The sequence below is a fragment of the Poecilia latipinna genome, unplaced genomic scaffold (genome assembly GCF_001443285.1).
Source record: "Poecilia latipinna isolate Pla-1442-1.1 unplaced genomic scaffold, P_latipinna-1.0 Scaffold291, whole genome shotgun sequence".
Lineage (NCBI taxonomy): Eukaryota > Metazoa > Chordata > Actinopteri > Cyprinodontiformes > Poeciliidae > Poecilia > Poecilia latipinna.
The window spans coordinates 31,980-56,647 of NW_015112907.1; the positions used below are offsets into that span (position 1 = coordinate 31,980).

Consider the following 24,668-nt stretch of genomic DNA (forward strand, 5'->3'; position numbering starts at 1 on the left):
CTCCTCTCTACCCTTTAACCTTCATCACTCCATCAGCCCACTGTCCATACTGTGCCATGCTTGATCCTTTTATTGCAGGAAAAAAGGGAAGAAAATGATGCGCTGGAAAATGAATGCATGGGTCATACACGGTGCGGGAAAAGACACAAATACAAAATGCTGCTTTTATATAATTAGTTCACCCAACTCTTTTGTGAAGTTTTAATTTATCCACAGGCAACATGTATAATCCTATTTCACTTTTGTTGTTCCTTTACTTGTATCACCAGAAGATAAACCCAACTAAAACCCATACCCAACCTAAAAAACAAAAAAAAAGGTATTCACATCAATGAAGGTTATTCTGTTCTTGACTTGCTAGAAACTAGTTTTACTGAACTTCATGCTGCAAAAATGAAAATGTTTATGTTGGCAAAACGACTTAAAGTTGTGAATTATCTTTCTAAATCAAACTTTTCAGTTTGCTTTTCTGGCTGCATTGTATTTTATTCTGAAATGTGTGCAGTGGGTAATTTAAATGCTGCTTCTTAAAAATAAAAATATGAACAACGCAACATTTGATTAGAAGTTCTGACCCACTGGTGAAGTGTTTTGACCCCAGTCTTCATTGACTGGAGTCTTCATTGTTGAAAGCAGTTTAGTTTTTTTTTTTTTTTAGATAAGTTTGACTGGTCTAGTGGGTTTTATTTAACAGTTGCCAGACAGGAAAGTGGGTTGTGAGAGGAGAAAGACCTGCAGTGGGGGTCATGAGGCCAGAACTCGGGTTGGGCTGAGTTAACAATGCAGTTAACTAACAATGCTAACAATGCAGTTAACTAACAATGTTAGTTAACTAACAATGCATCCCATTGTTAGTTTTCTTATCACCAGTTTTCAAAAATGATCTTCAAGTCTTACAGCATCAGCTTATAAACACCCTGTGGGATGAAGAAAAACCTTTAGTTCAGTGATGTTGCTGCCTCGATGACAAAATTTGTTCCGAAACACATTAACTTTCCATTTTATTGATAACCAAAATAAAACAGGATAAGTCACATTTTCAGTCTTCATGTCCTAATTAATAAAAAAAAAACTTTAACGATAACATGGCAATCGTTTATTTTACATATATATGTGCACAGTCAAAATGCTGCTTCTAATTTTCTGCATTGATAACATGTTTAAAATATTTACTTTGACCTGGCATAGAAAAGCAATCAGAAAGGAAAGCTAACTCTCTGCACATGTTTAATAAAGGCACGTTATGAAATGCATAAAACTAAATGTTGCTTCCTTTCGCAATGTTGAGTACAGAGACTGATTTCCATGGAAACCACTGACATCGCTGTGCTTTGATGAGCTGTGAAACGCTGTGCAATGTTGCAACAAAAGGTAAATTCTTTATATTACTATTCTTTTTTTTCCCATCAATTTGACAAAATATTGATAAAATATTTCAGTGCATTGTTAAAGAACTAAAGCAAGTTTTAAAGTGTGCTTGAAGTGAACTTAGTTTTCTCTTTTTTTTTCATGTCATCCATCCTTTCAATCACAACATAACAAGCAAACAGAAGAATGAATAGTACTTTTGAGGCTTTGGGATTTACACTAAGACCAAATTACAACTGCACATACATTTTTGTTTCCTTTGATCATTTGAAAAAAAATTTTTAGATCCAGCTTTAGCTACAGTTGACCTGTGACATCACACACACACACACACACAAAGACTTTAGAGTGTCCCACGGTGACAGAATCACACCGATGTATCGCGGTAGCATTCCAATGCACACAGGTGGCTTTCAGTGCAGCAAGTCTTCAAAACACCATCACTGCAGTACACACAAAGAGGCTGATCTAAACAGAGTAAACTGCGCTCTTGTGAACAGCTAATTTCTTGAAATTCTCAGGGCCCCAGAGCCCAGAGGACGACAGTTCGATCGGCAGACGAGGAGAGGAACGTCTGGTCATGTGGGTGCCACCTGCACTGGATCACCTTGTCCAAGTGCTCGCCGGCCAGCGTCTGAGGGAGCGGCTTCGTCAAGTCACCTGGAGTCAGAAGGTCAGGGTTAGCTGCACGTGCTGTTAAGTTGTTGTTTTCTTTCTATGCTCACAAACGACATGGGCACCTTGAAGGTCGCTGATGATGATTTTGTTGTCGTAGGAACCGGTGAGGAGATGATGGGCTCCCGGCGAGAAGCGCACGGAGCGAATGTCGCTGCCGTGGGGGCGGAAGGTCTGAACTATGCGTCCCCCTCGGATGTCGTACAACATGCAGGTGCTGTCCTCCTGACCGGTGGCCAGCAGGCGGCCGCTGGGGTCCACCGCCACTGAAGCAACGGCACTTCCTGAGCGACAAGGAGGAAGCACATCCTAGAACTGGCTCAGCCTGATTTAAAGCATATATTTTAAGGTATGTATGTTTTTAAAAACATCCAGGCTGTTTATTATAACCTTCCTGTTTCTACTATATACCTAATATATCATTTTGGAAAAAAAAAAAAAAAAAAAAAAAAAAAAAAAAAAGAATTGAGGCCGAGTTGGATTGTTTTTTTTTCTTTTATTGAGATAAACTGGAGGTTGCTGGAGTTGTTGATTTTTTATGTGCCAAGCTTAGAGAAAAATAAATGAACGATAAAAAATAAACTCCAAGCATGTGAATGACAAAACTTGAATTCTTATTTAACTACACAAGGACTTTTCAATATTATATAAAAAAATGTTTAAAACAGATCAATAGTTAAAGGAGGGGGGTGTGGGGGTTATATCTTCCTGTACAATTTAACTTGACATGGTTGGCTTAAATGATATGACTGCTTGGGCAGTGTGGACTAGTGAACTGCAGCTGATCAAATGTTGAGTTAAAATCTGGATCGTCCGTGTTTTGACTCACCTGATCCATGCAGAGATGTGCCAATCACCCGAACACAGCTGGGCACACGGAGGTCCCAGAACCGGACCGTTTTATCCTGGGAGCCGGAGGCGATCATCCAGCCGCCCCATGTGCACACGGTCAGAATGTGACCTATTCAGGTATAATAGCACTAAGCTGTTTTTTAATTGTGACTCTCTTGTGGTGCCGTACTTTCAATTTTGAATTGGTTTGAAAAATATCAGAGTTGTAAAATAAAAAGTGGTGTTTTTACCACTGGGTTACCTGTGTGTCCGCTCAGGGCATGAAGGCCTTGTCCTCTCTGACAGTCTGTTGTGTAAATGTTGCAGTCTCCAGCCCCGGCACTGATCAGGATGGATCCCCCGCTCTCAGGACCCTCCATAAACGCCAGGTCTCTTATGGTACCATCGTGCATGCTGAACTCCAGGTCTGGGCCTGAATCATGGAAACATTTGCTTTTAAGCAGCGAGACAGCGTATGCGAGTGGAAATTTAATTTCCTGTCTTCACTGGCTTTTTCACCTGTACTCATACAGACAGAAAAAAAGAAAAAGCAATACTAAACCTGTTGAACTGTACCTGTGGCATTGCAGCTGTCTGCATTGAAGGGCAAAACCTTAACATATTTGTCGTTGGAGCCGGTGGCCAGCAGCTGTCCACAGTGACTCCAAGCCACACAGTAAATTGAGCCTTTGTGATGTTTGTTTCGTCTGAAACGCACCGACGGCTGTTTGGCTGCACCGGAACCGCTAAAGTGGCAAAACAGTAAAAGACACATGTGACCTTAGCCGCAGTGTTGAATATTTAGGAGAAAAAGAGAAATTACATATTTTAAGCTTATTGCATATTAAAGTGTAATAGTGAACTTTATGCAATATTTTTACCAAGTCACAAACAGCGTTGTTCAGTTAAAGATGCCATGGTTTTGAAGATTCATTTCTTAAAGATATTTTAGAAGAAAATTGGCATAGCTGGGTTTTAGTAACTAGTATCTATTGAAACTAAGTTTAATAGAAAATCTATTTCAGAATTTCTATTTCGCATAAATTTGTTGGGCCCTGTGAAATCAAACACATCAAGTTCACCAACTGAGGTCTGGCAGGTTAAAGAAAATGGTTGTAAATGAAATATAAATAACGTGAAAAGTACTTTATTGTTTAGAAATTCATATGCTTCTAAGATTCTATTTTCTTTTTATCCATTTTACCCAGACCTGGAAAAGAACAAAAGCAAATTCCTTACATACAAGGCCTTCAGACTGTGAAGGTACCCAGTGTTAAACTATAAATGCAAATAATAATCTACGTCCTCTTTTACTGTCTCACGCTTTGGCAAACAAAGCCCACCTGCTGGTCACTGTGTCTGGGTAGGCACAGACTCTCAGGGTTTTGGAGTTTGAGCCGACTGCATAGAGCGCTCCAGATGGATGAAAAGCTACGGCACGCAGAGCCTGGGTGTCCTCAAGCTGACTCACCCGCACAAACTGGGCTTTGGACTTCACATGCTGCAACAAGACCAGAAACATAACGACGGGTTCCAACAAGAGTCTAAATGTCTTTCAGCGTTTGAGCTTTGCTTTTGAGTGGAAGTTTCTCCATAGTTATTGGACATTTGGTTTACCTCGTGTGTGTTTCTGATGGTGGAGCAGCCAGGGTCATCTTGGACTGCAGCGGCAGAACCTCTGATTCTTTCCAAACTGAAAATGACAATATAGCATTGCATTTTAAGCCTGCACATCTACTGTTGCATACGAAAAAAAAAATAAATAAAATAAATTAAAATCTGATTTATGTACAAATTTCTTGTACACTTTCAACTGAAATGTTAAACAAAATGAACATTTTTGACAACTGGTAGAGACTGTGAGAAAGCAGCAAGTAAGAAAGAAAAAAAAAAAAAAACCGCCTGAAAAAAGAAAAGGAGAGACACAAAAAGGGAAGCCTCCTCTAGGCTGTTAATAATATCCACTGTTTCATAGTGTATAAAAATGCTAAATGAAACATGTAATTCCACATCTTGACCTTAAACATGAACATTTTTTGTAAATGTAAAATAAAATAACGGTAAACGTTACACCAGACACTTGAGAGGCTCTTACCTGCGGCTTTTAGTAACCGGGGACTCGCTGAGTGACGGCTGGCCGAGGCTCCCAGAGTTTAACGGGGTGCTGCTCACCCCTCCTGACCTGCTCCTCGCAGGGCCCCTCTCTGTGCTGTGAACGTCGGCCATCCTGGGGCTGGAGGTGCAGCTGTTTGTTGACAACCCATTCCACTGCTGGCCGAAGTGTGCCATCACTTCGTCTCCTTTGGGATCGATGCCCACATTCATCTCCTCCAACCGCTGAATGGATCTAGACAAAGCAACAGGTCCTGGGGTAGAACTAATGTCACGTTTTCTCTAATCGGTCAAACCGAATGCTTCAGTGCGATGCCCCCACCTGCTAAGGAACGTCTCGGTGAGGTTGTGTTGGGCTCCGTCCTGCTGCTTCACACCTCCCTCCAGCAGCATCTGCTGATAGAGCTGTCTTTGCTGCTGCTTCTGTTCCAGATGCTGCTGCACCCGAAGCCGCTGCCTGTAGTACTCCTGGATGTGCTCTGTGGAGTCACGGCGCTGTAAAAACACAACCACTGGGTGATAAATAAAACCACTGACCAGCGGGTGCTGTGCTTAACCTAGTAGAACATTGATTATCCTTTGACAAACCTTTTTGTTTTATTTAACCCTTCAACTTCCAAGGTCTTACCCTCCATCCCTTAATCCGTAAATAGATGTTTAAGACCCTAATCCTATGACAACAATCTGCACGCACACACACACACACACACACACACACACACACACACACACACACACATACATACATTAAAAAAAAAAATCTAATTTCACTTTGCTCTCCACAAGGAACTGAGATACATAAAGATGAGCGATGGGTCAATGTTTGTATGAGCATGCATCAAATCCAATTATATGCCTCAGATGCTCCTGACTTACACCTCTTAAAGAAGACATAGTGAAGAGGGACGTATCTAATAAACAAGAGTAAAGAAGAATTTTGTGTGGAGTTATGATGTAGAAAAGCTGAGAGCATTCACCGAGTAGACGGATCTAATTATATATATCTTAAAGCTGCAACGGTGCTTTCAGGCACACTGACGATCCTTCTTTGACTTTGAACTGAGTGACCCAATGAAATTCACAAAACCAACTCAGCTGAAGCAGCTAAGGTTGGCCTACATCACCTCTTGTCTTGGAAATAATAAGATTTTAAACTGTCACATGCTCACCTAAGATTACAAAAATGGTGAAAATTAACCACATTTTCATTCACCTTTACGATTTTACTCAACATGCCACGTCTGGGTTCATATTGGATCCCAAATACACCATGCCTTGCAAAAGTATTCAAATTCCCTACACTAGTTCACTTTGAATTAGGTTACAACCACAAATGTCAAGTTCATAGAGATTCATTGTGAAAGATCAACACAAATCAGTACATAATTAAGAAGTGGAGTTTTTTTTTTTCTCACCTAGAAATGATATTGCAACGATCACTCCAGTTTGATGAGAACAAAAACTTAATTTTAGAGGACAGAAATATGTGGAAAATCAGCTGTGACTGTACGATCACAATTAAATAACTAAGTATATGAAGGCAGCTGGGGTCCTAAGCACTGCGCATGACCCTGAACACATCCTCCCCTTGGTGAAAGTTCAGATTTCGAAAGAGATTTTTCACATTTATAAAACATAATGCTCCCTAAAGCAGAAAATACATGTGAAAAAAAAAATCAAACTAACAAAAATCCCCTCGTAATATTTGATCCGACACTGAGCACCTTTGGATTTCTTTCTCAGTAAAGAATTTCATGATGTCGTATCATGATGTAATGTTCATCAACACTTGAATCTTTCAAGCATAAAGACATCATGATTATAAATATAACATTCAGCACGATTTAGGTAAACGGAGTGTATTTAATAATACCAGATTGTACCAAAATTTCACCACATAAATATAAGATGTACTTAATGCATAAACTGCACCAGCTATGACCACACACACCTCCAGTATGTCTGCGCTGCATGGTGGTCCGCCGTCTTTTCCTGGAGTCAGAGGAGTGCGTGCGGTCTGGGGCCCATCCAACCCCTGCGAGTGCTTCCTTAACACAGAAAAAGAAATAAAAAATTTTTAAAAATTAGTAAATTTCAACATAGTTGAAAGTTGTTTTACCTATTTGCTTTGAATTTAATCGGGTTTTTATCAGAAGTCACATTCTGAGATGTATTATTTTGTATCAAATGTGCACAATATCTGCAATCAAAAGCAGCACAGGAGAACCTGAACTCTTACCTACAACTATGTAAAACTGTAATATGGGTGTCACCAATTTTGTTAAGAATTACAAGAGAGCTGGAAGGTCACACCTGAAAGAAAACTTGAAATGTGTATCAGTCAGAAAAAAACGTTGGTGAACTGCATAGTTACTTAATTCCAAAGGGTTTACAAGCTTTAACACACTATGGATCTTTTCTTGGGTTTAAAGCTTATTTGTGGATAACATCTAACAAACTGGTAGATGTAGCTCCAGATAAAACTGGTAGATGTAGCTCCAGATAAAACTGGTAGATGTAGCTCCAGATAAAACATTCTAAACAAAGATATACGGTTACATAATTAAATTTGAACATAATTATGTATATTAATATGATTGTATTTGGAGTTTTTAATCCCCTAAACCCAGCACAGCAAACCGGTTTGAATCCTTTGTTGGCTTTTACCTCTCAGGTGAGTCATCCTGCTGATGCACGTTATTCTCCACTAGACTCCTACTGAGCGCAGATTTCACTTTGCTCTCCATGCCTCTTTTGTCCTGCGCTGCCAGTCCGTAGGACAGGCCGTCCAGAGCTGGGTTGAGGGATCTGGACATGTACGTGTCGGCCGAATGAGGTCTCTGGCGAAAGGGCGAGGTCGGACAGGGAGAGAGACGGTTGATTAAGGGAGTTAGGAGGTCGGCATGTCCAGCCTTGCTGGGTTTCACCAGGCGGTCCACGTGAATGTTCAGGGTTTTCTGTTCGAAGGCGCAGGTGAAAGCACCGGAGGAGAGGTTCTGCAGCCAGGAGAGCAGTGACAAATCCAGCTCATCGCATCCGTTCCCGCAGAGCAAATCCACGCCGAGCAACACCTCGCCCTCTCTGATCTCCTCACCTGTCGCTTTACTCTAGACGACACAGAAATATCAACAAAAATGTGCCTCAGCTTTGCACGAGAAAAAAAAAAAAAACTACAAAAAAACAAATGGTTTCCTTAAAAGCCTGGCAATGCATTTTCAATTGTGTACTTTCTCATGTAGTTAAATATAATTGCAGTCCATTTTATCTTTAGCACATCATGATACCTGGCAGAACTCTACACAGCACTCGTAGAGGATTCCTTTGATGAGCAGTTGGAAGAGTCGGTTCCCGCTCGCCCTGAAGCCCGCCTCACTCAGTTTCCTGTCCGCAGGGATGAACTCGGCCACCATGGCGCAGGCCTCCTCGAAACAATGGACGCGGGCCGAGCTGGGGTTCCAGTCTTTGAACTCGGCGTGGTGGGTGAGGCGAGGCAGCGTGAGGAGAAGGCACAGCTTGCTGTAGTCTTCTTTGGTAGGGCAGAACTCCTCCAGACAGTGGAGGCACTTCACAGCCTCCTGCATTGTGAGCTCCAGCTGTGGAGGGGAAGGCAATGAAGAAAAACAGTAAGACTGTAAATGTAATTAATATCTGTGTGGCTCAATAAGGTTAGATACATTTTACAATTCGAATCGTCCTTAGGAACCATTCCTTAATGTGTATACCAGTTGCTATTCAGACTTTTAGAATGGTAACCTGAAGATTGTTGAGAAAGTTTTACAAAGACATCTTTAGAATTACTACTATACTATAAACTGTAACCTAATTCAACTTATACATACGTTATGCGGATCCTCAGTAGCTGATATGGCGTTATTGACACACAGAGCTTCCAAGAACCTCTGCTTTAGGACGATGTATCGAAACCTAGAAATAGAGAAGTATTAGAAAAAGGACTGATGACAGCATCGACTGCTAGCTTAAAGCTTAAAATGTCCTTCTAATGCACAGAGTTGAGAGATATGGAACAAAAGATGCAAAATATGTAGCTAAATAATCTGACAGATATTTTATTTTACCTTTTCTTGTCAAACTTTTCCATTCCTTCTAAAGGTTGAATGAACTGCATCACCTCCTCCCACTGGCCATCCAGAATGAGTTGCCTGATTAAAGTCATAAAAACAAACTTCAGACAGGTGGATTTACTACTCAGAAAACTTCTGAAGGCAATTGGTTCTATTTCATTTGCATTTTTTTCCCCCATCCACTTCCCAAATATGCACAACTTTCTGTTTGTCTTACATAAAACTACCACTGACTATCTGCTTACGTACAACCCTTTCCAGTTTTCACTTGTATTGTAGGATGAGTGTAGTTACCGGAGGAAGAGCATATCATCAGAGTAGAGTCCATTAATGACACCGCTCTCCTTTTCCAAAGCCAGCATGCTGATGTGCAGCTTCCTGGAGTTCAGGAAGTCCAGGATCAGCTTGATCACCTCGGCCTCCTTGATGCTGATGACCTCCTCTGCTGTCATGTTTGTAGATGTGTTGACAGATAGCAGTTAGCTGGGGAAAAAGAAAGACCTTAACGAACTTGAGAGCATACTTAATGCTTTGAAGTGATCCTGAAGTGATCGCTTAGCTGCTGGTTTTACATTTAGTCATCCCTTTTAAGATTTCGTCTGCTTAGCCTTAAAGATATCAAGAAGGAGTCTCAAACTGTTATTTACTTGGATGGTGTTTGCTGCCTGGTGAAACGTTCTGTTGCTCCAAAACCAGTCACATGATCTGCAGGAAATAACAAAATTACCAAAGAATGCTGCTTTTCTTTACAACTTTTTTTTTTTAAATTTCACACATAAATAATGTGAAACATTTCAATGAACTTTTCAAAGGAAAGATTCATGGTAGTAGGATGTAAAAAAAAAAAAAGCTAATTTTCCCCTCCAGTCTCTAGACAGGCTGATGGTTATCAGGAATAATTTAACATAGAATGTGAATTAATGACAAACCAGCATGAAAGCTAATTACATGTCTTCACATTCTATACATATCCTATACATTTTGATTTACATCTCACTAAAAGCAATCAAACTGTTCAAATTAAAATCACACACACACTCATATTTTTTTGTCTGTTGTGCAAACATTTTGAAACTAGCACACGTTACAATGTAATTTGGCAACAAAAGAGAAGGCAGTTTTATTCAAAAAAGTTCTATATTTTGGGACTCACCTCTGGAGGTCGCCCTTGTGACTCTGGTCATTTTATCTGAGCTCAGAGTGACAAACCTTCTTAGGGATGGAGCAGCAACATCATGAAGAATTTTGTAAACTAAATAAATGTTTGCATGAAGTATTTTTGTTGCATTTTTAAGAACAATTTTCTCCGTAAAATACATCCTCTACTCAATTTAAGCAAGCCTTACTGTAATTAGTACTTTGATGAATGGAGTAAGACTCCATATAAGACTGTATTTACTAGTTGACACTTTATTATACAATTAAAATGGAAAATTGCTCTATTTTGAAGATGACTTCAATGAGGTTTATTGTGCTTTCTTTAACACAGAGATTTGAATTAAGGTTGCATGTAATGCATCTGTCTAATAAAGGAAACAGGGATGTAATTCTATGCAATCGGCCAGTGACTGGTTAAATACTGCAACACCGGACACGAACATGAAACAACAGCATATGGCTGTACCTCCATGCGCGGTGTAGTAGGAAGAAGAGAGACAGTCAGCCGCTGACACCGCCCTGCAACACCCCCCCCCCCCCCCCCCCCCCCCCCCCCCCCCTCGCCACCCTGCACAAAAACACAGCATCCCACTCCCGGTTCTGGAACAGGGTCTGCGGCCCAAATCTGACAGCTTCCACAGCACCTCACCCGTTGCTAGACACGCCTTGTCTACGAGAGTCTGACAGCGTTTGGCGACTGCATTTACACGCAAAGCCACTCCACAGGACACGCATGCGGGAACACAGAACTCAAGCACTGCCATTCATTTTCGACACCGCGCCAGATCACAGCGCAGCCGTGCCAGCTCCTCACCTGTCAGGCAGCCACACCGACACACGTCGCAGTCAGCACCTCTTTTCCTCTTTGTGCAGGGTGAGGGGGGCGGAGGGGGTGGGGGGGGTCTTGGATGTTAACCGAAAAGCTTTATTGTCATGGGGCTCCCCTCTTCTTCGCTTCTTGTACACAGGTTACGGTTGCCATGCGGACGCAAACGTTAGCCACCAATCAGCTGAAGCGATGACGCCCAGCGGACAGTACAGCGCCACAGCGCGACAACTGTGCAAAAATAAGACTTTACTGACAGCTATTACTATTCTTGATACTGTGTTAACAAGAAACCTAAATACTTGTGTTTTTGTATGAATTTACATTACCCCTTGGATTCAGTTGCCGACTATGGTACAAATGGAACCCCATACCCGACTCGTTACAGCTTTGGTTAATTGAGAGAGAGGCGGTTGTTGTAATAGTGCCCTAGGTGAACCCACTGGCCCCAATGCACAGAACTAGACAGAGAAAGGCACAAATTTATTTTTATAATTTAACATATTGCATCAAATTCTGAAATAGTGCTCTATAGACCTCTGAGTTGGTTAGAATTGTGTTTATTCTGTATTCTTTAGTTTATTTGATTAGAGTCTTGTTTCTGTTTTACAGTCCTTCCTTAGTGATTCCAGTTTATTATGTTTATTCTTTGTTTTCATTCTTAAAATTTGACCATTTGCATAATTTGCATTCAAGTATTTTTCACACACACATTAAACACAGACATCACATACAAACTGAGGCCATGCTGAAGTTTATTCATTTCAAAAACAAAAATAAGAACAATCTAAAAATGGAACTACTGTGCAATGTTAAATGACAGCACAAACAAAGGCATCGTAGCAAACAGAAAGCTCACATGAACACGCTGTACAGTATCATTACACTTCAAATGATCTTTTCCCCTTGGCCTTCAACAGCCAAAAGCCAACGGACAGTTTCCTGTGGACAGATCTTTCTCTCCCTCATGTTCAATGACATTTTTTCAGAAGCATGTACATGCTTCCTTGTGGCAATAAATACCCCCCATTTCCCACAAAACACTCTTATGAAAATAATAGCACCATGTTTAAGGATTTATTTAGTAAAAAAAAAAAAGAAAAAGAAAAAAGGAAATCACACATGGTGTTAATCTGACATTCGGAGGCAAAAATAACACAATATTGATACCAACAAAACCTGATGGTGAGTCTCTACCCGTATTCAGCAGCTTGGATCCACCTGCATTTCTCTTCCTTGCAACATTTTGCTTCCAATTTTTTTAAAAATAGCAAAGAATATAAATTTATTTACCACATTCCAGAGCTTTAATAATACATGTTGTGTTTGAGGACAACATACAAATAGGCTGCTGTTACACAAACTATCTGATAATTTACTTAATTTAAAACCTATTTATGTTCAAAAGGTCAACATATACAAGACACATAGCAACTTATTTTTTATTGGCTATTTTCTATAGAATTTCCTACTACTTGGATGTATGGTTGACTTACTTCACAACAGGAGAAATTATCTGAGTGAAAAAAAAAAAAAAAGCTCTATTAACCGACTGTATTCTGGTGCTTAGTGGAATTGCCTCGCAGTTTTCATAAGTGTAGATATTATTAGTATTATTATCTGAAGAGTTTAAATCTTGAGCTTAGTAACACAGTTAAAATACTAGAAAAATTTAGTTAAATTAGAATAAAAGGAGCAATGTTTATTCCTTGAGTTTCAGTCATATTCCTCTAACCAGCAGGCGGAAATGTTATTGATTGTAAGGTTCCTACGTGGTGCTGTTTGCAGGATTAAATAAATAAAATAATACTGAGCTGTTTTGTTTTGCTCACAAACCAGCTATAAAACTTCTCCAGAGTTAAAACAACCAGTGTGACAGAATAATTCATCCTTAATGTCATTTTTGCACCTATATCACTACAAATGCAAATCTCTCCCAATATTAAGCATCCATTATACATTATTCTATGAATCGTCACTAGGTGTCGTATCCTACAGGTGAAGGACCAGTGACTTACAGCGACATTCTTCTACTCCCAAAATTATTCTGTAAAAGCTGAAACCGCTTGGCTTTGTTGAGCTGAGCACACGTGAATTGTGTGGCTAACACTAGCTGTATGAAATTAGTTTTTGGCCTTTTGACAGTCACACAAACCTTTTCATACAAACTGTAAAATCCTTAGACGTTAAAGAAAAGAGGTCCTCTTCAAAACACCTAAAAAGTTTCAACCTAACAATTCCTTCAATGCATTCACACAGAGAAAAAAAATGTGCATAAGGCCCGGCATCAACAAAGTCATACAAACAGAAAACCATCTGTACATGAAAACATTCAGTGATTCAGGTTACCACGTAAAATGTCTTTGCATTCATACTGTCTCTTTTTCCACTTTTAGCACGTAATAAAACAGAACAATACTCATACGTACCTATGAAGACTGACTCAAACGTTGTCAATAACTTGTTCAACGGTAACATTCCAGTTTTCCATAATCTGATGCATCCTGTCAGATTGACTCAACAGTATGCAAGATAGACAGCGACAGGAATGCAGTGAGAGGATAAATTAACATAAAAAAGATAAATAAGCATTCATCAAACTGGCATTGCAGGTGTTGGAATCCTTATGGATATGTACAGCGAAGTGCAAACTGAGATGGGTACTGATTGGGGGTACAGAGTTCTATTAGGACTGTGCAGGCACTACTTTTTTAGGGGTGGCTGGCTTCTTGGTTTGCCAGAGGTGGTTGTGGATGGTCACGGCGTCCACACTGGCTGACATGGTCTTTGCCGGTATCTGACTAAACTGCTTCTTGTCCGAGTTGTACTTGTAGAGTCCATCGATCATCTTGCGAGTGATGCTCTTTGGACCGATCCCTGTGAGTTTGTTGATCTCCTGTGTTTCGGGGCAGTAGGTGTAGAGGGATCGGAACTGGCAGCCAGAATCCCGGAACAAAACCAGGAAGTTATTGGCCTCTGATTTTTCCATTTCCTGTTAAAGTAACAAATAAGAAGCCTAATGTCAGAGTAACAAATGCTTAAGAGATCTTTACTGGCCTCCACTTTATTTCAGTGCATTCTACAGGGAAAACACACAGAGACTGATGTTTACATTTAGCAAGGCAAACCATGCTAATTGTGCTCAACACCAATGTTAAATAAGATAATTTACAATCTCAAACATATTGAAAAATATTTATATATGTCAGTTATTCAGCTCAGTGCATTAAATACACTGATTAATTACACACATGTTTGGTGTACATATTGACACCAACATGATGTCTGTTGTAAAATATCCAGAATTCAGAAATGTGGGCTTAATGAAAAGGATGTTTAATACCTGGTGACCGAGCATCACCTGAACATATATTCTAATTTAGTGAATATGATAGTGCATATATTGTAAATTTTAAGATGCACACAAAAATAAATGATCCCTTTTTGTTTTTCAGATTTTTAGTGTGGAAAAGAAAGAAAGAAAGTTCTGTTGTTTATTAATTCTTTAAAAATGTAAAAATTTCAGTTCATGCAAATATATATATAAAAATAATACGACTTTTATTTATAGATCTGAAAAATAAATCAGAAATGGCTAAATGGCTGAAAACAGCTATGCATTCAGCCATTGAAAATCAGTCAAGTAATTTCAGATCAGTGGATCTCCAAATAAAACGAATTAAAACACTTGGAAACTGGACGTTAAAGTCACATGCATCATCACTGCTGTCAACAAGGCATCTTTGTTTAGAGCAGCGATAGTCCAAGCTGTTACCTCCAGGATCTTGTTCTTTTGCCCCTCGTTGACCTTGCCTGCGAGGCAGCAGTGGGCCAGAGCATTTTGGATAATGTGCTTGTTAGATTTGGCACTGGGCTCTTTGTACAGCCTTGGTCCTGAGAGTAAACAAAAAAGAAAATCAGGATGACACTATTTCAGATACAACAAACCTGGTCCCTATTTTAACACTTTAATAAATCATGCATGAAGATCTCTGTGTCATGTTGTGGTCTGAGAAGGAAATACATATGTATTATAAAAGCCAGAGTTTTCAGTATCAATCTGTGTATTTAGAACTGCTATATGCACGTGGGCTGTAAAGTGCTTAAAATCTGTGTATTAAATGCACAGATTTTAAGTGACTTTAGCATCTCTGAATGATAAAAACGGACCAGATATGCTTAAGCATCATGCTATGTATACCTACCAGTATACTCTGTGTTGGATGTAACAGAAGAGGTGGTTGAAGCATTTTCCCAGTCTTTTTCTCCGTTTCTGCTGCTGGAGCGGGTCGGTGAGAGAAAGCCATTGGCAGAGTCTGGCCTAAAACACACACACACACCCACACACACCCACACACACACACACACACACACACACACACACACACACACACACACACACACACACACACACACGCACACAGATACACACACTGAGTTTTAGCTCACCTGTCCTGCATGTGAGCTAAACCTCAATGATCAGCAGAGTACAGTGTAAGCAAGACAGGGTGATTTTCAGTTTGGTCATCAAAAGCAAGGGCTTGGTTTGATGTTGCAGAGGGCAGGAAAACAACAGAGTTTGCAAGCGCAGGCTGGGGGAGGAGCATAATGTGGACCAGGTCCATCAGATATAGTGCAGCTTTTACTTGCTCCTATTTTGCAATAAGAGCAATTAAAGCCAAACTTGCATTAAATCTTTCAGTAGAGTGTTTTGTGAATACACATTAACAAGTCATTTAAGCCTTCCTTTTTTTACCTTACATGTGTTTATTATATGACAAAGCAATGACTTGATAATGTTATTTTATGCGGAGTGGGCTCTGTGACACTGTGCTTTTAAACAAAAAGGTTCCCCTTCATGTTTAGTCGGCTGTGAATCTAACAGCACTGTGCATTAGAACTGTAGATGGGTGAGTGAGAAGCATAGTGGGTGTTCTTTTTCAAAGCTTACTCTGTATCTCACTATTAAGCACTTTACAGCCCATGTGCATATCGCATTTCCTCACAAACATCCGGATGCGTGGAGCATTTATTTGTAAACCATGTCTTTGTGGGTGGAGGCCGTATGTAACCTGTTTGTGTATAACATAAAGGCTGTGAAATGCTTTATAATGAGATACATCATGTGGGAGTCAGAACTGTGAAGACTCTGGTTATCAAACTTACAAGCACAGGAAGTCTAGAATCAGACCAGTGCTTTGTAATCAGTAATGAGCATCTTCGCACATGGCTGAAAAGATTAGTGGCCTTAGCTTCAAGTCCCAAGAAGAAACTAACCTTCTCCTTCTCTGTTTGGGAGAGTTCAGAAAGTAGAAGAGACTGCTAGAAGCTAAACTAGAACTTCTGACGTGTGAAACAGCAGGAAAAAAGTAGCAAAGAAAAATTTAAAGAGAGCATGTTAGAGTAGAACAATACATTTAATCAAGATTTCCAACCAAAGTCACACCAGCTGTTGATTTTTATCATAACATTTTTGAATGTGCTTATAACAAAATCACACAAAAATCATCAATGGAAATCAAATTTATTAACCAATGGAGGCCTGGATTTGGAGCAACACACAAAATTAAAGTGAAATGTTCCCTTTATTTTTTTTTTTAATGTATTGTGTGTATATATATATATATATATATATATATATATATATATATATATATATATATATATATATATATATATATATATATATATATACTTCAATTGCATACTTTCTGCTTGCAATAATACACTTGTAAGCAGATCTTACCTTGGCGCTCTTTTGTCTGAGTGAACACTGTCACTGTCGCCCAAGGTCAGCGAAGCCAGAGACAAGCTGGAGACTGAAAAGAAACGTTGGCGTGAACCTGGATGTGAGACAGCAAAGTGTGGCACAGCGTGACACGATTACACAGACACCACAAATGGAAACAAAACGACTTGCTGTGGCAGCCATGACACAGAGCAATGTGGAGGTCAGTGAAACGACAACAGTCAGTCATCACAGCCATAAAATGCATGAAGACAACATATTATGAGTCAAATAATTAGGACAAAGTGATTCAATAGATATGCACATCCTAAAGATATGCAGCTTTTTAAGTATGTTAGAGTGCAATGGTTTTACATATTTTTGTTAATGACCCAAAAATAGTATTTTGACAATACATAAATAGTGAAACACAATTTCTCAGGTACAGGACAATGAGTTGAAAGACAGGACAGCTGTTTCTGAACCAAGTCCTTCTGGATACCTGTGGGAGCTCTCACAGGGGTCTTTGGGGAGTCCATGCTGTCCCGGTGGATGGACTTGGGTCGACCCCGCTTCTGCTTGGCAGGTCGGGGTTTGATGATGGTGTCCATGTCCTCCATCAGCTTCAACTGCTTCCTCCTGAGGTACTCCTGCTTGATGAACTCCTTCCTGGCCTTTTCCTCCTCCTTCCTGACTCGCTCCTCCTCTGCTTTCAGTCTGAGCATATTGAGGAACAGAAGAAGAAGAAGTATGGAGATTGAGGTTTAAAAATGCTATCAAAAATAGGAAGGTTTTCCAGTTGAAATCCTTCATGTATAATTTTAAGATCTATACAAATATACAGATTGTAAAAAGTTAAGCTTAGTCAGTGTATTTAGGTCGACTCCAAGGACCTAATTGGTATATTCTGGGAACTTTTTATTCTTGTAATTTTTTAAAAACATTTAATGACAAAGAAAATCAACGTTAAACAAAACAAAATTATAAACTTTAAAAATTAAAACTGAAGGAGAGAAACTCAATGCAACATATAGTCACAAACAAACAAACAAAAATCTGACAAATTCAGATAACGGCAAAGACTAAGCTGACTTTTTATTTTAACAAAGGAAAGTTGTAAATTTGCATACCGAGCTCCCTCTTTCTTCTGCTCCAACTCGGCCTCCAGCTGCATCTTCCTCATCTGGCTCTCTTTTTCTCTCCTCATCCTTTTCTCCAGCAGTGCGGCTCTCCTCTGTGCCATGTTCTCCTCTGCCTTGCCATCCTCCTGATGAAAACCAAAAACAGCAAGGAGAAGAAAGTCATTAAGTAATTTTGTAGTAAATTACTATTCTGATGGTTAACAAAAGTGTTTGCCAAAAAAGACTTAGAGCTCCTGTGGTGATTTTTTTACTAGTATGCATATACTAACTATCATGATACATAAAATGCATCATACCTACTTATGGGTGATGCAAAAGTATTCTTTTAACTTGGAGGTTTGTATGAGTTAATCTTTTATAAAAGCACTGCAAATAACTCAAGAAAAAAAAAACATATTTAGTTAGACTTAGTAAATAACTAGAATGTATATCTAAAGAATATATCCATCCATCCATTTTCTGAACACCCTTGTCCCTCAGTGGGGTCGGGAGGGGTGCTGGTGCCTATCTCCAGCTAACGTTCCGGGCGAGAGGCGGGGTACATCCTGGACAGGTTGCCAGTCTTCTAAAGAATAAATTCATTAGTTAAATAAAAGTCAATTCATTTTTCAGTTTAAAGACAAACTGGTTTTCTTTTAAGAGACCAAACATCCCCTAAGCTTTACATTCAAGTCAACCTGTATCCCACCCCACATTTTCACAGATGTCCCTGAATTATTCACAGCAGCCCCACTTTTCTGACCTACATCGGAGCCCAGACAGCAGCTAAAAGCAATCTAAGATGCCGTGCAAGAAAAGACGATGCTGTCCTTAGCCGACATGTTTCCTCAACTATTAATCTCATCATGTTTGGGGCGAGAAGCTCTCCCCACCAAAACAAACAGGGCTATGCTGTTATGAGTATATAATTGCACATTTCCCCCACAGCAGTGTTAAAGGTGCACATTAAGATTCCATTATCAAAAGTTGTCTCTTGATACTCCTGTGTATTTCTTGACAAAATTGACAGAACTGAAATTACCTTAAAGAAGAATCCACGGCATAACATTTGCTCTTCATCTGCACTCTCAGTACTGTCTTGTTCCATCTCCAAACCATCATCAATTGTCAGATCCTCCGTAGACTTCGTGGCCATCAGAGGAACCTCAATCAGACTACTTTTGGCCTGACCGGAGGGTTCTGGCTTTGGAGGTAACTCTGATGGCGTCACTGTGAAGGTTTCTACTACAGGGTGGGCAAGAACCTCAGGGAATGAAGACTCAATGGTGGGTTTAAGTTCAATAAATGATTTCTGAACTGTGCTGCTCTGGTCATCTTCTACAGTGTTTAAAATCTCATCATGGGTGTGAGATTCTGTTTCCTGGTTGGAGAAGTTTGCATCTACTTCACTTTGCTCTGTTTTGGTCTGCAGCTTGGGGGAGCTGTGAGGGGAGCAGGCAGCACAGATACTCGCCAGCTCCCTCTCAGGGCACAGGATGGAATCTGTCTCCTTAGTATTATCCCCATCTTGGCCGATTGTTTCTGGACCAGCAGCTGCTGGTTTCTCCCCCATATAAATAAAGGAGCTCGTCAAAGGCTGGCAAGGAGAAAACCTGCGCAGCCTCGGGATGCTATCGACTGACTGCGGTGCAGTTAGGACACGACTGTACGGTGCCAGCTTAAGCTCACTGGGTCGAGCCGTGCGAGGATTGCGTGAGTGGAAGGAGGCCGATTTGCGTTTGATGCTGGTTGGAGAGCGATGGGTTGAACGGGGTGAGTCGGCAGGGGAAGAAGGCCCAGAAGAGCGGGTAACAGCTCCAGGGCGAAGATGTTTCTGTGGTGAGGGGTTTGTATGAGGAGGGGGAATGACCCAGGCTTGCTGATGCTGTTGTTCCCTCATGGCCATGATCACTTCCTGCTGCTGAGCTAAACGTTGCATCTCAGCCTGGAGAAATGCCAAAGAGTGGTTGAGCTTTTCGATTGAACGTGTATACTCTGAGAGATCTGCTTCAGTGATCTGAGCATGGCTTTGTCCACCCTCATCTCCTGAACCTGGTGTCTTCTGCCAGCAAGAGGGTGTGGTGCTTTGTTCTGCGCCGTCAGGTGTGTCCGCCTTGCTCCGGCCAAATTTAAATGTGGGACTTGTGCTCACCAACTTTCCTTCCCCATCAGTTTGACCCCCTTCGTCCCCACTAGCAGCCCCATCAGCTTTCCTCTTTACCACATTGAGGAATGCTGAGTGGCCCATCTTCTGCCGATGCCTCGTAAAAGCAGCTTCCACTTTCTTCTTTTGAGCTTCAATAGCTTTTCGTTTCTCTTCGAGCCTTATCCTCAGCTGCACCATCTCTGTAGCCATGACCTGTGCAGGGTCATTGGGTGGAAGCTGGACAGATGTGGGTGTTGTCTGAGCAGTAATGGGTGGTGTGTTTTGTTGACGGATGGGGCTGTGTTCAGGTGTTGGTGCCCAGGAGACTGATAGTGGGAGAGCAAACTCTGAGCTCTCTGGAGTGGTCTTCATGGAGCTGCTGCTTCCTCTGCCTGAATCTGGTGCTGATGGACTAAGCTTCCTCATCTTCTGCTCGGCAAAGCTGGTCAACTTCACTCCCGAGGGAGATTTACTCTGATTGCTTGGAGAGGGGCTTGGTGTGTCCACATCGAGGTCCATGTTTACAGAGAGGTCTTTCAAAGAGGAGTCTTCATCCAGCATGTCCTCTGTCCGGATGTGAATGCCGGTGTCCACCTCGGTGGTGTCTGCGGTGCTCAAAAGTTCTTTGGAATCAGATTCTGGCAGAGGGTCCAAGACACCAGCATCGTTCCCAGGGTCTTGGCTGTGCAGAAAGAAACCACTGTTGATGCCCTCTACAGGTTGTCTGGTTGGGTTGTGGATGATCTGGAGGGTTTCTTCCATAGAGGGAGCTGATGCCAGGACACTTCCATGTCCATTGGGGTATGCTTGCCTGCAGGACTCCACCCCTGCAAGGCGTTCTGGGCAGCCTTCTTCCTGGATGCCAATGCTCTGACCATTCACTGGCTGGAACGACAGGTTCCTCTTCATTCCCCGAGGCATGTGCTGGACCTTGAAACCAGAACCATCATCAGTGCTGATAGATCTAACCATTCCACGTGTAGAGGAAGGTACAGCAGGAGCAGAATCCCCTTTATCAAAGGGGATGTCAAATGACACCCCGTAAGGCCCAGACCTATAACGAAAGAACAAAACTGTAAATAAATCTGCAGGTATGTGATTAGTGGTTAATTTAACTCAGTGAGCTCGTTAGATTTAACTCAAAATGGCCACATCTCGTGATAAGTAGATGTAATTACCAACCTTTTCTCTTTGGGCCATGTGCCTAGATTCCCATCAACAAAAGACATGGAGCTAGACCTCTTGATATCTCCTGGATAACAAAAATCAGATAGAAAACAGGTAAAAACAATAGAATTTAAATTACCCAATAAAACAGCTAATGTTCTTGCTGTGAAAATTATAATTACCTGTGTTACGAGGCTGGGGTCGAAGGGGTAAACTATAAATTTACAGAAAAAGATGACAATTTTTAATTTTTAAATCTCGTGAATCAACATAACTTTACACAAAATTCTTACAACACTCTACCTGGGTCTTTCAGGACTTGGAGGTCTTTCCATGAAGCTTCTCTTGGTAGCTTTGGAGATTGGAATGAAAGGCATACTTTTCAATATGGATGATGGTTCTGGAAGGGTGAGATGGAGAGAAAATTTGTTTTCACAATGCAGATCATTCTATTTCCAGTTTAGGAAACCTACAAGTATGTGGTATTTAACTTTTTATACTACATTTTCAAACAAACTAAACAAAACTGTAACTTGAATTATAATGCTTGAATTTATTACTTGCCTGTCCCTTCATTGTCAAGCATTCTTGGCTTTACAAAAGACGGCTTAACCACCTCAAACCACCAGAACAGCTCGGCCATGAACACCAAATAGTTGTTCTGAGGGGGGAAAAAAACAAATGTTAAACCCATTTGATCTGAAGATTCTTCAAAGATAAATATAAGTACTTTCTATTGGTCAACTTCTACTAAATTACAACTGCACTGAATATATTTCCCCACCATGTGTCACTGTGGACTTCAAGAAGATCTGCAGTGATGAAATTTTCATCAAGTTTGTCCCTTTCCACACAATGTCTGCAAACGATTTCCAGCTTAATTTCCAGCTATTTTATTTTATTCCTTTCAGCAGGTTAACACATTTTCTGAGGACTGATAAAATAATTATTACCTGCTACACTGAAAAAAAAAATGTGCTGGAGCCAGGATTTGAGAAATGTCAGAAACTACAAGAAGCCAAAAAGGCTAAATAAATTTTTTCATAAGTATATTTTATGATTTCAGTCACAGTTGTGCAACCAACCAGTTAACCTAATTCACACTAGGTAAATGTTGATATTTCGTGACACTGCTGTGCCATGGCATGTCCATTTCTAAATCAGGTCAACATACAGTAGGAGGTCAAACCGCTAGATTGCCCTGCTCTGAAAAAAGAGCCACCATTTCAACACATAATACATGCTGCAAATCTGGATATACCAAAGGAGAAATTCTAGAAAACTGATATTAATTTTGTAATAATTCTAACACATAGCAAAACTGTAACATTTCTTAAAGAGAATACATTAGCATCTTGTTTTGCTTAAATGCATTTTAAGGCTCAAATGCTGAAGTATTCTAAATCATGTGTTCATGCAGCTCCCATAAATATGCAGTATGGGAGCTCTGAAGCGAGAGTGACCTTGAGGGAACACACCCTCTAACCACCCCTCAATCTGCGGTCCCCAGACAAAGGCAGTGGTGCATGGATCAGCGCCAACGACATCCTTTTCACTTCATCAGCAATATTTTGCTCTGCTAAGCAAAAAACTACCACACACACACAAATCAAACATTCACTCCACAAGCCTCTAAACTGCAGCCCAAGAGCCCACCAGGAGGTGCAGAGGCAATTAACACTACTGACACTTGTCTATTGTGGCTGTTACTGCAGCATTTTACAGTGTTTCTTCATGTTGGAGCCCACATGCTAGTGTGCAGAACTCCAAAACCAGTCTTTTCTAGGTGCTTTCAGTAATAAAAAGTAATGTTATCAACATGCACAAATAAAACTTCTTTCAGCTAAGTTTTTTCTTACTCAACATAATTTTTTTTTTTAACTGCTAGTCAAACCATGCTATTTACCTTTAGGGTTTTATCCTTTAAGGTTTTGATGAACAGAAACGCAGAAAAATGTGCAAGAATGATGATGAGATCTCCTTATATCTGAACCACCCAGGCCTTGTTTTTCCTTTCCATCTGTTCCCCTGTCTACTACTGACACCCCAGGTGTGAGTGCTGTAGTATAATACCACCCCTAAGCAAGCATGCACTCACACAGATCACCCACTGCCCCACCTATCTTCCCATTGTTTGGCTCTACTACTTCTGACGTTGCCTGGTTTGCAGAACTGCCAGATTTGGCTGTTTGGAGATTTAAGTGTGCAGCTTTTAACCTGACTGATGATTAATGAGATTTCTAGTGGGAAGAAGTAGGATGAGTGGGGGTGGTGGCTAATCCACTCTGCAGGGATTGAGATGTCACACACACAATATAATAATGAGACACAAAAAGGCACTTGTGGTGTGTATTGCTTAAAGCCAATAAAAAAGTCAATGGCAGGTCACTCAGACACACCCTGTGAGTGATATCATTGAGTTCTGCAGGAGACAAGGACATGCACCAACAATTCCTGGGGATTTAATCCCAACAAGAGGTGGGACGGAAAGTTGATTAAAGGATATGGGTCTAGCAGGCAGACAGAGACAATCACACAAATGTGGAAAATCCCACTCTTTCATTTCCTGCCAAGTTTATTGAGCTACTGTCAGTCCAGAGGGGAAAACAGATCTTACAATTTCAGACCGAGTAGAAAGAAAAGCTGGTGTGGCAGCAGTGACTTAAACAGATAAAACAGCATGTCGTTTGTTAGTATCATTAAACTGGCTACCTGTAAAGCTTAGAAAGAAATTTAAAATATTATTGTTGTTTTTAAGACATTAAATGGGGGCCGCCTGTGTATATTATTGAGCTCACTCACTATTTACAGTGAAACACTTAAAAGAAACTGTTTTTTTTTTTTGTGTGTTTTTTTTTTAATTTACCTACATAAATAAAATTACTAGATTTATTCTAATTATCCTTATACCCTTTACCGCACCATATTAACCTACTTGGGGATCTGAACTTAGTATCAGTCAGATGCAGTAGTTTTACATTTTACAGGAAATTGAGGTGTCAAGCCATTTTCCCTTGTGAAATATCCTACTTTCTGTCAAATAGACCCTCACAGTGAAACCACCAGAAAATGGAGGACCAACTAACTGAGATTCATGCAAAGCTTGATGTCCAGTGGTTAAAAGATAGTCAAAAACCAGACATGGTGAACAAAATTTCCATTCTTTCAACCACAGATGGTAATTTAGATGTGTTGTGAATTAATTAAATGCAGAGTGTCTAAAAGGGGAGTCATTAAGGCTGAGATGATTTACTAAGCCAAGCCCATTACTTAAGGGTAATGGCTAAGTTGTGTATGTAATGAATGGTTTTATGGGGTTAGGTTTTAAAGGCTAACACATTGTGTTTTATAAAAGCATGGTGGAACTCAAGTGGAATTGTCATGTCTAAAGAAACCTATTGTTTAAGCACTCATCCCACGTCCACCGTCTTTTAAGTATTTTACATTTACAGAA

The 24,668-nt window shown here is 40.4% G+C and overlaps 2 protein-coding genes across 7 annotated transcripts in view; both read right to left on the reverse strand.

Annotated features, from left to right (window-relative positions):
- Positions 1-984: 984 nt before the first annotated feature.
- LOC106948502 (WD repeat-containing protein 47-like) lies at positions 985-11,253 on the reverse strand. The gene is made up of 17 exons (XM_015034218.1): positions 11,041-11,253; positions 9,716-9,773; positions 9,363-9,551; positions 9,063-9,146; positions 8,826-8,910; positions 8,271-8,579; positions 7,654-8,093; positions 6,938-7,034; positions 5,309-5,481; positions 4,970-5,221; positions 4,492-4,567; positions 4,218-4,375; positions 3,451-3,620; positions 3,137-3,307; positions 2,873-3,004; positions 2,109-2,327; positions 985-2,028 (listed from the first exon to the last, which is right to left on the reverse strand). The coding sequence occupies exons 3-17, from the start codon at positions 9,518-9,520 to the stop codon at positions 1,886-1,888; spliced, it is 2,667 nt and encodes an 888-aa protein (XP_014889704.1). The 5' UTR covers positions 9,521-9,551; positions 9,716-9,773; positions 11,041-11,253; the 3' UTR covers positions 985-1,885.
- Positions 11,254-11,789: 536 nt separating this feature from the next.
- The window catches only part of camsap2a (calmodulin regulated spectrin-associated protein family, member 2a), a 40,284-nt gene continuing 27,405 nt past the window's right edge, over positions 11,790-24,668 (reverse strand). For 3 of the 6 annotated variants that reach the window (XM_015034221.1, XM_015034219.1, XM_015034224.1), the window contains 12 exons: positions 21,779-21,875; positions 21,518-21,614; positions 21,397-21,428; positions 21,230-21,299; positions 18,944-21,101; positions 17,911-18,047; positions 17,283-17,497; positions 16,799-16,895; positions 16,330-16,395; positions 15,258-15,373; positions 14,828-14,946; positions 11,790-14,044 (listed from right to left, as the gene is read on the reverse strand). In XM_015034221.1, the coding sequence (XP_014889707.1) occupies positions 13,739-14,044; positions 14,828-14,946; positions 15,258-15,373; positions 16,330-16,395; positions 16,799-16,895; positions 17,283-17,497; positions 17,911-18,047; positions 18,944-21,101; positions 21,230-21,299; positions 21,397-21,428; positions 21,518-21,614; positions 21,779-21,875 (3,510 nt within the window). In that variant the 3' untranslated portion in view covers positions 11,790-13,738. The remainder of the gene's footprint in view (positions 14,045-14,827; positions 14,947-15,257; positions 15,374-16,329; positions 16,396-16,798; positions 16,896-17,282; positions 17,498-17,910; positions 18,048-18,943; positions 21,102-21,229; positions 21,300-21,396; positions 21,429-21,517; positions 21,615-21,778; positions 21,876-24,668) is intronic. The other 3 variants (XM_015034220.1, XM_015034222.1, XM_015034223.1) reach the window with 3 other exon arrangements.

Excerpts from the sequence above, each read along its gene's own strand:
- LOC106948502 (XM_015034218.1), bottom strand. The coding sequence starts at position 9,520 with ATGACAGCAGAGGAGGTCATCAGCATCAAGGAGGCCGAGGTGATCAAG. Across the intron at positions 8,911-9,062 it reads GAAAAGTTTGACAAGAAAAG|GTTTCGATACATCGTCCTAA; the intron begins GTAAAATAAAAT and ends CTCTATTTCTAG. Across the intron at positions 7,035-7,653 it reads CAGGATGACTCACCTGAGAG|GAAGCACTCGCAGGGGTTGG; the intron begins GTAAAAGCCAAC and ends TTCTGTGTTAAG.